This window comes from Plecotus auritus (genome assembly GCF_963455305.1).
Source record: "Plecotus auritus genome assembly, chromosome: 9".
Classification (NCBI taxonomy): domain Eukaryota; kingdom Metazoa; phylum Chordata; class Mammalia; order Chiroptera; family Vespertilionidae; genus Plecotus; species Plecotus auritus.
Genome location: NC_137783.1, coordinates 153866591 through 153879067, shown reverse-complemented (window position 1 = coordinate 153879067; position 12477 = coordinate 153866591). Strand labels below are relative to the sequence as shown.

Below are 12477 nucleotides of genomic sequence, written 5' to 3'. Positions count from 1 at the left end.
GCATGCTCTACCTCCGAGGGATCACACATCTCCCCACTCCTGCGGAGGTCATGTGGTTTGGGTTTGTACCCCAGCCATTCCCCAAGGAAGAGATTACAATACAAATCTCTGTATTCTGAACTTTTTCTAAGTCTTTGCCCACCCCCCAATCCGGAATGCTGATGGGAATAAAGATCTTGTCAGGAGGTTTGTAGCGCTGATGGGAATCCAGATCTTATCGGAAGGATTGCAGTGTTTTATCGGGGCCATCAGCAGCCCTCTCAGCGGATCATGAGTGCAGGTCAGAGCGTATATATCGGCAGTGCTGACCCATCCCCGCACGCTCCAAACCTGAGCCTTCTAGAGGACTCGACGTGGGGAAGAACGCACAATGAGGTGGATCGTGTTCCTCAGCCTCGTGGCCCTCTCTGAGTGCCTGGTCACGTGAGTATGGGGACAGCTCTCTCCCGGCCTCTCTCTCATTGTCCCCTTATCCTTCCATTGCCCAGGGGTCGAGAAGGGAACGCAATCATTCCCTGTCCTAAAGTCCGCGTCTCCGTGTATTTTTTTATCTTTATTTTTGTTAATCCTCACCGGAGGTATTTTCCCATTGATTTTTAGGGAGAGTGGAAGGGAAGGGAAGAGACAGAGAGAAACATCGATGTGAGGGAGACACAATGATATGTTGCCTCCTGCACGAGCCCTGACCAGGGCCTGGGCCAGGGAGGATCCTGCAACCGAGGTACATGCCCTTGACCAGACTGGAACCCGGGACCCTTCGGTCCGCAGGTGGACGCTCTATCCACTGAGACACACTGGCCAGAGCCACTTCTCCATGCATTGATGAGTAGCTAGCCATGTGCACTGTGGGGCCAGGAGTCCGGGGAGGTCTAGGAGTTCCACAACGCCAGGCTGCCCCTGTGTGGATGGTGCCCCCAGGATTGCTCATGACACCACCTGAGGAGCAGTGTCGGTGGTCCCGTTGGGGACAGCAATTCTCTCCCATTTGCTGTTCACTCTCCTCCCCGCTCTCCCTCCTCTCCGTGTGCACGTGTGTCCACCTGTGTCTCTATCTTCTGTCTCTCCGTCTCTTCCGATGTCTCTGTAGGCGTGGAACTCCTTGAGTTTTTCGTTCAGTTTAGATTCTTGCCTACTCCTCTGTCCTCTGGCTTTCCCTAATGTCTTCTCCATCTCCTGGTTTCCTTGCCCACCTCCAGCCTCCCCTCTGCTTGACACTGAAGAAGGGCCCGGAGGGGTCCCCTGGGGCCCCGTATTGCCTTAATGAGCAGGTGGCCACAGCCAGGTCACGAAGCCCTGCCTTTCAGGTTCTTCTCTTTAAAAGTGGGTGATCACCACTCCGCTCCCTCCAGGGCTTCTTGGACAGGGAGCTGGTCAGATTACAATGGCGACAGCACTGGCTCAGGGTCAAGGTCCCTCGGTCAGGGGCCTTCGGTCCATCCTCTCCCTCAAAGCCCCAGACGCCCCACGGGAGGCCTGTCCTCACCCCACTTCTTTACGATGGGGAAACGGAGGCTCCGCACGGGCATGTGGCTTCCCCGGGGCTGCAACAGGCCCTGCGCTCAGACCTGGGCCCACTGTCCGGCCTTTGCCTGCGTTTGCTGCGCGGCCTGCCCCGGATAAGATGGCCTGTGAACACCCTCGGGGAAGACGCGGTGCGGCTCCAACGCCAGGCCTGGTGGCCACACTGAGCCTCAGGGTGGGGAGCTGCTGTCTTATCTGTGGTCTTTCCCGGAAGCATCCCTCTGACGAAGGTCAAGTCCATGCGGCAGAGCCTGCGCGAGGACCTGCTGAAAGACTACCTCCAGCGGCACCCCTACAGCCACGCCTACAAGTTCCTGAGCAGGGAGGGCGCCACTTTCCAACCCATGAGGAACTACCTGGACGTGAGTGTGGCGGGGCGCAGCCCGCAGCCTTCCCAAGGTGCTGGCCGAGCACTGGGGGTCCCCCAGGGGTGGGGGCCAGGAGGGAGGTCAGGGCTCCTGCAGGCAGCAAAGCTGGGGAGCAGGGGTCCCTCCCCGGGGAGAAGGCACTCCCCCCTCGGCTCTTGGTCTGTGGTGACCGAGTCCAGCGCTGGTCAGGCGGCAGGCAGACATCCATCTGGGGCCAAGGACACGTCGCTGGGCCCTGCGGACCAGGTGCGGGTTGGGCAGAATCTGTTCCTTCTGAACAAGACGCACCGCTGCCTCCGCGGGGACTGCAGTTTGACACCCCAGGCAGAGGACGCTCAGCCTCCGCAGCCCCGAGAACGCCCCCAGCAAAGCGTCCCTGAGCCCCTGCAGTGTGGGAGGTAGAAAACGCCAGCAGTGTGGTTATGGCTGCCGACCACAGAGGGTCTGGCCTATTCTGCAGGAAGATAAACGCCAAATGAAAGGGCCGCCTGTGATAGTGACATAACCAACGCTGAGCTGGGAGACAGTGGCCTGGGTGACCTGGGAGGGCTTCCCGGAGGAGGGAGCAGGCCAGCTGGGCCATGAAGGCTGCGAGGATTTAGAGAGCGGCAGGGAAAGAGGGAAACTTTCAATGAAGGCACCGCCTGAGCCGTGGCTGTGCGGTGGGTGGTGGGAAAGCATTTCCAGGAGACAGGGACGCCCTACCGCCCTCCCCGCCCGGCAGCTGTACTACTTTGGCACCATCAGCATTGGAACGCCCCCTCAGGAGTTCAAGGTCATCTTTGACACGGGCTCGGCTGACTTGTGGGTGCCCTCCATCAACTGCTCCAGTCTGGCTTGTGGTGAGTGCCCATGCCCCGTCGAGGCCCCTGCCCCGGCCCCGGCCCTGCCCTGGCTCTGGCAGCTGACAGACACTCGCTCTCTATCCGCAGTGACACACAAAGCCTTTGACCCTCAGGGGTCGTCCACCTTCCAGAGTACGGCCTACCCCTTCGACCGGCTGTACGGGTCCGCCAGGGTGTACGGGCTGCTGGGCTACGACGATGTGCGGGTGAGTGGGAGCGGGGCTGCGGCCGGGCGGGGCCTGGCGACCTCTGCTCACTGCTCACGGCACCAGATGCAGGGTCAGCAGGACGCACCGTCTCCCCAAAGTCCCCCAGCGGCTGGCCGTCTGCCTTGGGGAGACAGCGCCCTGCGGACAAGCCCCCGAGTGGCCAGGCCAGCGAGCGGTCATGGCACGAGAGGCGGGCATTTGCAGCTCTTGCCCGTGGTGAGCTCGAGGCTGGTTTTGCTGGGAGCAGGCGAGGTGAGGGTAAACCCATTTTTATTTGTTTTTAAATATATATATTTTTATTAATTTCAGAGAGGAAGGGAGAGGGAGGGAGAATCATATCCATGATGAGAGAGAATCACTGACCAGCTACCTGCTGCAGGCCCCACTGGGGATCAGCCCACAACCCTGGCATGTGCCCTTGACCGGAATCGAACCGTGACCTCCTGGTTCGTAGGTCCTCGCTCAGCCACTGAGCCCCGCCAGCCGGGGGGAAACCCACTGTTACATTCCCAGATGGTGCCAGGCACGGTGCTGGGCACGTCCTGGTAACAATGGGTCCAATCCTGGAACAACCCCAGGGGCAGGCGCTACTGCTACCTGCATGCAGAGCAGGGACCCGAGGGAGAGGGGGAGGGCCTGCCCACGGCCCACACCGGGAGCAGCACAGCTGGGGTGCGAGTCAGGGCTCGGCAGCTGTGGGGGATTTTCCGGGAGAGGGGACAACGGACCTGGGTGTCCGGGGGCTGCCGAGGGCTCCAGACACCAGGGCAGGGGAAGCAGGGCCACGGGTGCAGGACGGCCTGAGTAAAAGCTCTTACTTTGGGGGCCTCTGAGAATCTAAGAAAAACTGGGCTTCCTGCCCAAAGTGCCTCACACACACACACACACACACACACACGCACACACGTACACACAGACACATGCATGCACACACATACATACACACACATACATGCACACACACGTTTCTCAGGAAACCTTTTTTTTTCATTGATACAGAGAGGAAGGGAGAGGAGAGGGAGAGAGAGAAACATCCATGATGAGGGAGAATCATTGATCAGCTGCCTCCTACACACCCCTTACTAAGATCCAGCCCACAACCCGTGAGTGGAATCGAACCCGGGACCCTTCAGTCCGCAGGTCAACACTGTATCCACTGAGCAAAGCGGGGAGGACCCCAGGCAGTCAGTCTTTTCACAAGAACTCGGCGGCCCTGTGTACGCCTGGGGTGCAGAACCCACAGGGAATCGCAGCAAATTCACTCCGTTTCTGCCACCAGATCCCGGGAACGCCAAAAACTACACGCTCCGGCTCTCTGCTCATTGGGGCCTGCAAGGGGGAGCCGCTTGGCCCGCTCCCCAGTCGCCCCGCCGTGCAGGGGGAAGGGGGTGTTTTACTGCCTGGGGTGCTGCTAGCAGGAAGGAGGGCGAAGGTTGGGCTCCTCAGCAATGCACGGTGCGTGCTGCTCCGGCACCTCCAGTGCAGCCGCACCTCAGCTGATGCCTGGGGTGCTGGTGGCATCACTCCCCCTTCCCCCCCTGGCCCAGCCCCAGCTCCGCTTCCCAACCTTCGCATGAGACCACCCTCTCCCCCACAGATCGGGGACCTTGTGTGCAAATCCCAGGCATTTGGCCTGAGCTTGCAGTCCAGCCTGTCCTTGGAATACGTGGCCTTCGACGGCATCCTGGGCCTGGCCTACCCCTCCCTCGCCGTGGGAGACACCACCCCGCTCTTCGACAGCATGTGGAAGCAAGGCCTCATATCTGAGAACCTCTTCGCCTTCTACCTGAGCAGGTAAGCCTGGCTGGGCACGCCCCTCCCCGGATGCCTTCAGGCGCCTCAGAAACGGTAGACGACCGGCCCCCCGTTTCCTGAGGGCACTCTAGTCCAGGGTCAGCAAAATATGGACCCGTCCACATGTGGCCGCCACCTGCTTTTATGAATGAAGTTTTACTGGAGCACAGCCCTGCTCCTTCAGTCACATCCTGTCTGCGGCTGCTTCTGCGCTACAATGGCAGCATTGAGCACTTGTCATATGAGATCACGCAGCCAGCGGAGCCCAAAATATTGACATTCTAGCATTTTTACTTTATTATACTTTTTGTTAATCCTCACCCGAGGATTTTCCCCATTGATTTTTGGAGAGAGTGGAAGGCAGGAGGAGAGACACAGAGAGAAACATTGATGCAAGAGAGACACATCGATTGGTTGCCTCTCACATGCGCCCGGCCAGGGCCAGGGGTCGAGTCCGGGACCCTTCAGTCCGCAGGCCAATGCTGTGTACACTGAGCCAAAAAAGCTAGGGCACAATCTAGCATTTTTTTAAAGTTTGCCGACCCCTGTACTTCTAGTCCCTCCTTGGATGGACGGGGAAACTGAGGAACTGAGACTCAGAGAGGAGCTTTGCACAATATTACCCAGACACACACTGGTCGTGGTGGGACTCGAACCCGGCAGCGGGGCTGTCCCCTCTGGCAGGTGGTCAAGCCATCAGCAGGTCTCCAGTCCTGGGCCGGCACTGGAAAAGCTACCCTCCCTGACGGGCTGAGGTTCTGGAGCGGGTGGAGGGAGCACACAGGCCGGAGGGACCCGGCGGGCAGACCGTGTGCAGGATGCGGAGTGTGGGTGAGGCTGTGGGCTCTGTGGGGCCTGAGCTCCAGCCTCTGCAGCATGTGCTGAGCCTCTGGGGTGTTTGTACCGAGTCTAGGAGGTGAGCCGTTTAACAAATATCCACTGAGCACCTACTATGCGCTGGGTACAGCTCTGTGCACGTGACGCAGACAGCTGAGAGGGAGAAGAGGCCGACGGGGAGCGAGGAAGTAGATAAGAGGAAACATCTCACATGCGGGTGGAGACTGGCTGTGGGAAAGCGGTAAAACGCGGTGACAGAACCACAGAGGTGGGAGCGTGGTGTACGACGGGCAGGGCTGGGACCTCTCTGCACGAGGCCTGGCGATGGGGGAGGAGGACCAGGGGCAATAGAGGACCAGCAGGGCAGTGTGGCTGGAGCGCAGGGAGGGAGGGAGGGAGGGGCAGGCCAAGGGCTGGCGGGGAGTGTGAGGGGCAGGCAGGGGCACGGCCGCCCAGGGCTTTGTTTTAGGTGCGAGTGGAGGCCTCTGGCAGGGGCCTAGGCAGGGAGCAGACCTGATCCCACCAATGTTTCTGAAAGCTCCCCAGGCGCTGGCTGGAGAATGATGGACCGGAGAGGAGGCAGGGAGGCCAGGGACGAGGCTGCTCAGCCTCTTTGGAGAGAGAGAGCAGGAGCTGGACCAGGGAGGCAGGAAAGGGGGGAGCCGTAGAGGAGTCAGGACTCAGGGGGAAGGGAAAGGCCACGGGATGTGCTGATCGCTTCGATGCAGCCGGAGGGGGAGTTGGGCAGTGGTGTTTCCTTCCCCTCAGCCCGGTTTTCCAGAGCCCGGGACCGGAGGCTGCACTGCAGGAACCAGTGCAAAACGAAAATGTGGGGCCTCTTGTTCAAAAACTACGAGAAATTTCAGGACAGGGCAGCTGGTCGTGCGGCCACAGTGAGCGTGGGCGCCGTGGGTGGTGTGTCACCGGCCTGTGAGCCTGCCTGGGGGGACCTGAGCACCTGCCCAGGCCCCTCCGCACAGAAACTCCAGCTGCGCCTCGAAGGCTGGGGCTGCGGGGGGCTGGGGGGGTACCTGACCGGCTTCAGAGAGGTGGGTGGCCAAAGCGCAGCCAGAATCTCAAGGTCAAACCTTGACTTTGCTCCCCAGTAGCCAGGGGACTGACTTGGGCTGTGCTCAGCCCCCCTGCCCCGTTCCTATCGGTACAGTGGGGGTCCCAGCCGTGCCTGCTCCGAGTGGCCCTGTGCTGTGTGGCTGGGTGGCCGCTGGTCAGTGCACCCCTCAGTCACTGACCTGGAGAAACGCCGCCCACCATCTTCCCCTCACAAGAGACTCCCCCACCCCCACAGCAACGAGAAGAACGGCAGCGTGGTGATGTTTGGCGGCGTGGACCACTCCTACTACCGGGGCGAGCTCCAGTGGGTGCCGGTGAGCGAGCAGGGCTACTGGCAGGTCACTGTGGACAGGTAAGCCCCTCCATGCCCCGCTGAGGACCACGCCAGTGACAGCCGCACCGGAACAGGCACATGCACAGGCACACGCAGACACACAGACTCAGACAGGGACACGCACAGGCACACTCACCAACATGGGTGCATAACCGCGCTGACCAGGGTCCTGACCAGAGAAATGGGATCAGCCCGCATCACGTCAGAGACGTAGGAAACGTAGGACAGGAAGCATCAGGAGGGGGACAGACCCGGGACCGGGGCTGAGCCGTCAGAGCGGCGGTTGGCGCAGTGTGGGAGGGCTGGACCCCCCAGACCGTGGCAAGCACACTGAGAAGGGGTGAAGGAGATTTCCACCATCTGAACAGGGACATAGAGGTCGCTGGACTGGAGGGGTTCCCTGCACACGGGGCGCCAGCATGAAAACTGGGGAGCCGGCAAAGGGGGAGGCCGCTCCGCCTAGGAGAACCCCCCGCACCCCGGGGCTGGAGACACGTCAGCGCCATCTTAAGACTTGAAAGCAAATCACACAGCGGGACCCCCACCCACCCCACTGGGAGCAAAGGGGCAAGGGATTGGACCGAGCGCACAGGAAAGCGGGGACCCGGGTGGCTGAGAACCGGGGGCGATCACTGAGGGGGGGCTTGTAAGACTGTCAGAAGCTTAAACTGTGCTTCGGGACCCACGTCCCGCACACTGGGCCGGCTCAGGCATCGCCTGGCCAGAAGCCTGGGGGGAGAGGGGGTGAGGCGGGGGGGAGGGGAAACACACTCCCTCCCACGTCTCCGAGCACCTGCGTCCGGGCACCTCCGTCTTTACCGTGTGGCCTTCATAACCAGTCGCACAGCAGGTCGTGTCTCCCGGTGACCTCATTCCTCCACTCGCCCTGTCATTCCCTCAGCAAACACCGTCGAGCATGTCTGTGCGCTGGGCATGGGCGCTAAAGGGGCAGAGGGCACAGCTTGCTCCCCCGACTAGGAGGGCAGACACGCGTGAGCCACCACATCACAGCAATCGGGGTTCCCACCCCGATGCACCCTGGAAACCAGGAAGGCTCTGCGAGTCTAGTCTGGGGGAGGAGAGGGGCCTGATCTAATCTGGGGGGAACAGTTCCCTGAAAAAGTGATGACTGATCTGGACCCTGGAGGTCAGGAGAGATCAGCCAGACAAAGGGGCAGGGGTGGGTCTAGGAAGGGTGACAGCGCGTGCACAGGCCCTGGGGCACAAACAGCACAATGCATTCAGACCTGAGAGGAAGCCCGGGAAGGTCAGTGTGGCCGGAATACAGGGAGACAGAGGCTGGCGGAGCTGCAGGCTGTTCTGCAGGCGGCAGAGGGGGGCCACGGTGGGAGAGGCCACGAGTGACCCTGGCGCCTGCTCTGTCCCTCAGCATCTCCATGGACGGGAAGGTCGTGGCCTGTCCCGGCAGCTGCCAGGCCATTTTGGATACCGGGGCCTCGCTGTTGATTGGCCCAACCAACCCCATCCTCAACATTCTGAGGAACATCAGCGCCCAGGCCAACAGCACCAGCGAGGTGAGGGGTCACAGCCAGGGTCACCCCGAGCTCCCCACGCACAGAAGGACCCGCAGGGCCAACCTCCCTCTCCCTCTCTCTCTGACAGTACGTCGTCCGCTGCGAGGCCATCCAGAGCCTGCCTGACATCGTCTTCACCATCAATGGCGTAGCGTACCCAGTGCCAGCCAGCGCCTACATGCGGAGGGTGAGGGCCCGTCCTGGGGGCTGCTCTCAGATCTGGGACTGGAGGGACCTCGGGGCCCGTGGCTCGGAGCGGCCCCCCGGAGGCCAGGCCGTGCCAGTGCAGATGCTGCCAGGCAGCCCTGGCTGGGAGGGCATCTCCCACAGCACGGCCTCTTGATAGAAGGGGGTCTGGGACCCATCGCGCTCTGAGAACTCCGAGCGGCCTCCCCTGCTGGCTCGGGGCCGGGCTCCAGGAGAGGGCGCGCTAATGGCCTCGCCCTCAGAGAGCGTCCGTTCAACCCGGGCACTCGGACCGATGGACAGGAAACGTAGGCAGTAACCCCGGAGTCAGGCAAAGAGTAGGGACAGTGGGGCTGGCTGGGGACAGTCTCCGTGTCCCCCCATAATCAGGCACTGTATTCCCTCCCATCTCCAAGTGGCCTGACTTGGGTGATAGATCATATGGTCACCCTAGTCCTAGGGTGCAAATGCCCCTGCTAGGCCCAGTTCCCTGTCTGAGAAATGGGGACCTAGTGCCCCTTTGTGTGGTGGTGAGACGCTGACATGGACAAAGGTGCGCAGTGACCGGGCAGTGCCTGGCACATAGTCGGGTCTCAAAAAGTGCCGGTTCCCCACGGTGTACCGAGGAGGCGTGGGGCAGCCCACGGAGAGAGCAACTGAAAATCTCTCAGCCCGAACCCTGAAGACACCCCGGGAGCCATGCCAGGGGCACCCCGTAGGCCCGTGTGCGGAGGCTGAAGACACAGAGAGCCCCGGGGAAGCCTCCCCACTCAGCCGGCTGTGCCAAGGAGGGGGCATGGGCCGGGAAGGCTGCCCAGGCGCTGGGCTCGGACTTGGAGGACAAGCCAAGTGAAAGGGAGCAGGCGGGGATTCTCTCAGAGCAAAGAGCCGAGGGGAGGGCGCAGGGGAAGGCGGGATAAAGCTGCCGCCAGGCCCGATGGGAGACGGCCCGCGAGGGCGGCTGAGGGCTGTGCTTCCTCCCCTGCAGGAGCAGACAAGCATGTGCTACCCCAACTTCTACCCCTCAAAAAGAGCCAGACACTGGATCCTGGGGGACGTGTTCCTGCGGCTCTATTTCACCGTCTTCAATCGGGCCAACAACACGATCGGCTTGGCTCCTGCGATGGCATAGACGTGGGCGCTGCTCCTGGAGGCCGCCGGCCCGCCCCAAGGACTCACACACTCCCTGCATCCCCGGCCAGGGGACCCCGCTACAGCTCTGTCTGGGGCTTTGCCACGCCCGCTTCTCAGTAGAAAAGGAAGGACCTCATTTGCGCCCAGCCGTGTTGCTCAGTGGATTGAGCCTCGTCCCACGCACTCGGAGGTCACTGGTTCAATTCCTGGTCAAACCACATGCCCCGGGGGTTGCGGGCTCGATCTCCAGGAGGGGGCATGCAGTAGACAGTCCATCGATGTTTCTCTCTCATCGATGTATCTCTCTCCCTTTCTCTCCCTCTAAAAAATCATAAAAACATTGATTTTTTTAAAAACCTATTGATTTTTAATAAACGGTGTCATTTTCAATGGTGCTCATAGGAATGGTGCCTCTGCTTGGGTCTGGGAAGTACTTCAGAGGCAGGCAGGGCTCTGGAATCTCCTCTGGACCAACAGGGAGGGAACCCGACTCCAAGGGGCTTAATCAAAAAGGACCCGAAAAGGGACGCCCGGGACCCAGGATGCGGAACCACAGCAGGTCCGCAGAGCGTGGTGGCTGCGCCCAAGAAATCAAAACCCACCAGCCCACTGTGTCTCCTCCCTCTGCCTCTGCCCTTCCGTCACCTTTGATTCTTCTCCTGCCAGCCTTCTCTTGGCAGCCTGCTCCAGGCAAAGGGCTCTGCCACCGGCTCCCCCCTCCAGCCTTTGACATCCCGAAGGCTTGGAAATGAGCAGGGCACCAGGGAGGGGTCTGATTGGTCCACCACAGGTGTTGTGTCCAGCCCTGGACCAGTCATGTGGCAGGCATGGGGCACTATGATTGGCCCCACTTGGTCACAGGGCCCCTGCGCTGGATGGTGATTGACAGTTTCCTCCAGAACCACTGGCTGGAGCTGGGTGGGGCGGTCCCCAGAAGAGCAGAGGATGCTGTAGGACTCAGGGGTCACCAACCTTTCGGCTTCAGGGACCACCAGTGGCCCGGACCGTAGGATGGCGACGGCGGCTGTGGGTGACAGAAGAATTTGTGGCTGCCCCTCCAACTCCGCCACCCCGCACAGCCGTGTTTTAGAAGAAGGTTGAATGCTATGAGAGCATTCTAATAGGACATTAGGAGAAAAGGACACAATCCGACACAGCAGGGTTACAGGTTCACGAAGCGCCTGGAAGACGGGGCCGCGCAGAGCAGACAAGCAGAGCCCAGGGCTCTCTGGTCCGGGTTCAAGTCCCGGCTTGGACGCTTACATACCAGGCGCATAGTAGGGCCTCAATAAGTACAGTCCTGTGACCGGTCCTGTGACCTTAGGTCAGCTCACTCTGGACATCTGTTTTCTATTCTGTAATTCAGAGCTAAGAATAGCTCCTCCCTCATTAGTCATCAGGGAAACGCAAATGAAATCCACAATGAGCTCTCCCTCCACACCTGGGAGTGGCCTCCCGCAGACACAAACGCCAGCACGGGTCGGTGAGACGTGGAGCCCGTGCCGTTAGTGTGCGTGTCACCTGGTGCGGCCACTGTAGGAGACAATATGGCGATGCCTCGGAAAGTGAAACACAGAATTTTTATAAGACCCCAAGCAACCCCACTTCTGGATTTTTGTCCCAAAGAATTAAAATCAGGATCTGGAAGACAGCCGCACCGCGGAGCCGTTACCGCGTTGTTCACAACAGCCAACACGTGGAAACAAGCAAGCGCCCATCCACCGACACGTGGGTGAAGGACCCGCGCACAGACGTCGATGGAGCAGTGCTCGGCCATGAGGAGGAGAGCCCCTGCCATCGGCAGCAGGCTGGGACCCGCGGGCTTACGCTAAGGGCGGTGAGCCAGTCCAGAGGTCTAACCCTATGAGCCCAGGTCCCTGAGGCGCCTTCCATCGTCAGGCTCACAGAAGCAGAGCGGGCCATGGCGGCTGTCAGGGTGAGGGGAAGGGGGGGGCTGCTATCCAACAGGTAGACTGCAGTAATGCGGGTTATGCAAGGTGAATGCGTCTAGGGGTCTGTTATAGAACACTGTGCCTATAGGTAACAATACTCCATTGTGCAGCTGAGTTTTGTTGAGTCCTGCCGAGTGTGGCTCCGTGGTCAGAGTGTTGGCCTGCACGCTGACGGGTCAAAGGTTCAATTCCCAGTCAGGAGGATGTCCCTGAGTTGCAGGTTCAATGCTGACCCCGGTCCAGCATGTGCAGAAGGTAACCAATCGATGTTTCTCTCACATCAATGCTTCTTAGACTCTCCCCCTCCCTTTTTCCCCCACTTCCACTCTCTCTAAAAATCAATGGAAAAAACATCCTCTGGTGAGTATAAGAAAATTTATATTAAGAGGGTAGATCTCATGTTACATGTTCTTACTGCGATAAAAAACAATCTATACTAATGAAAAAGAAATATGCAAATTGACTCTACATCCCCGCTTACCATCAGCCAATCAGGAGTGAGTATGCAAATTGACCTAACAAATATGGTGGGTTAATCTGCATACGTAGGCATGGAGCAGAGGGCAGGACAGGGCGCCTTCTATGAGCGGAAGGGCGGAGAGCGGGGGCAGAGAAAGCTACAGGAGCCGCGCTCCAGCCGTGAGCGAGGACTTGCAGGCTCCCGGGTGGCCAGGAGTGAAGCCACGGGAAA

At 60.2% G+C, this 12477-nt stretch overlaps 1 protein-coding gene across 1 annotated transcript; it reads left to right on the top strand.

The window, feature by feature from the left end:
- Window positions 1-370: 370 nt before the first annotated feature.
- LOC308233883 (pepsin F-like) lies at window positions 371-9832 on the top strand (the record flags this gene model as incomplete). Its single annotated transcript, XM_080640855.1, has 9 exons — window positions 371-423; window positions 1736-1883; window positions 2614-2731; window positions 2822-2940; window positions 4541-4737; window positions 6881-6997; window positions 8370-8514; window positions 8603-8701; window positions 9689-9832. The coding sequence occupies 9 exons, from the start codon at window positions 371-373 to the stop codon at window positions 9830-9832; spliced, it is 1140 nt and encodes a 379-aa protein (XP_080496981.1).
- Window positions 9833-12477: the final 2645 nt, after the last annotated feature.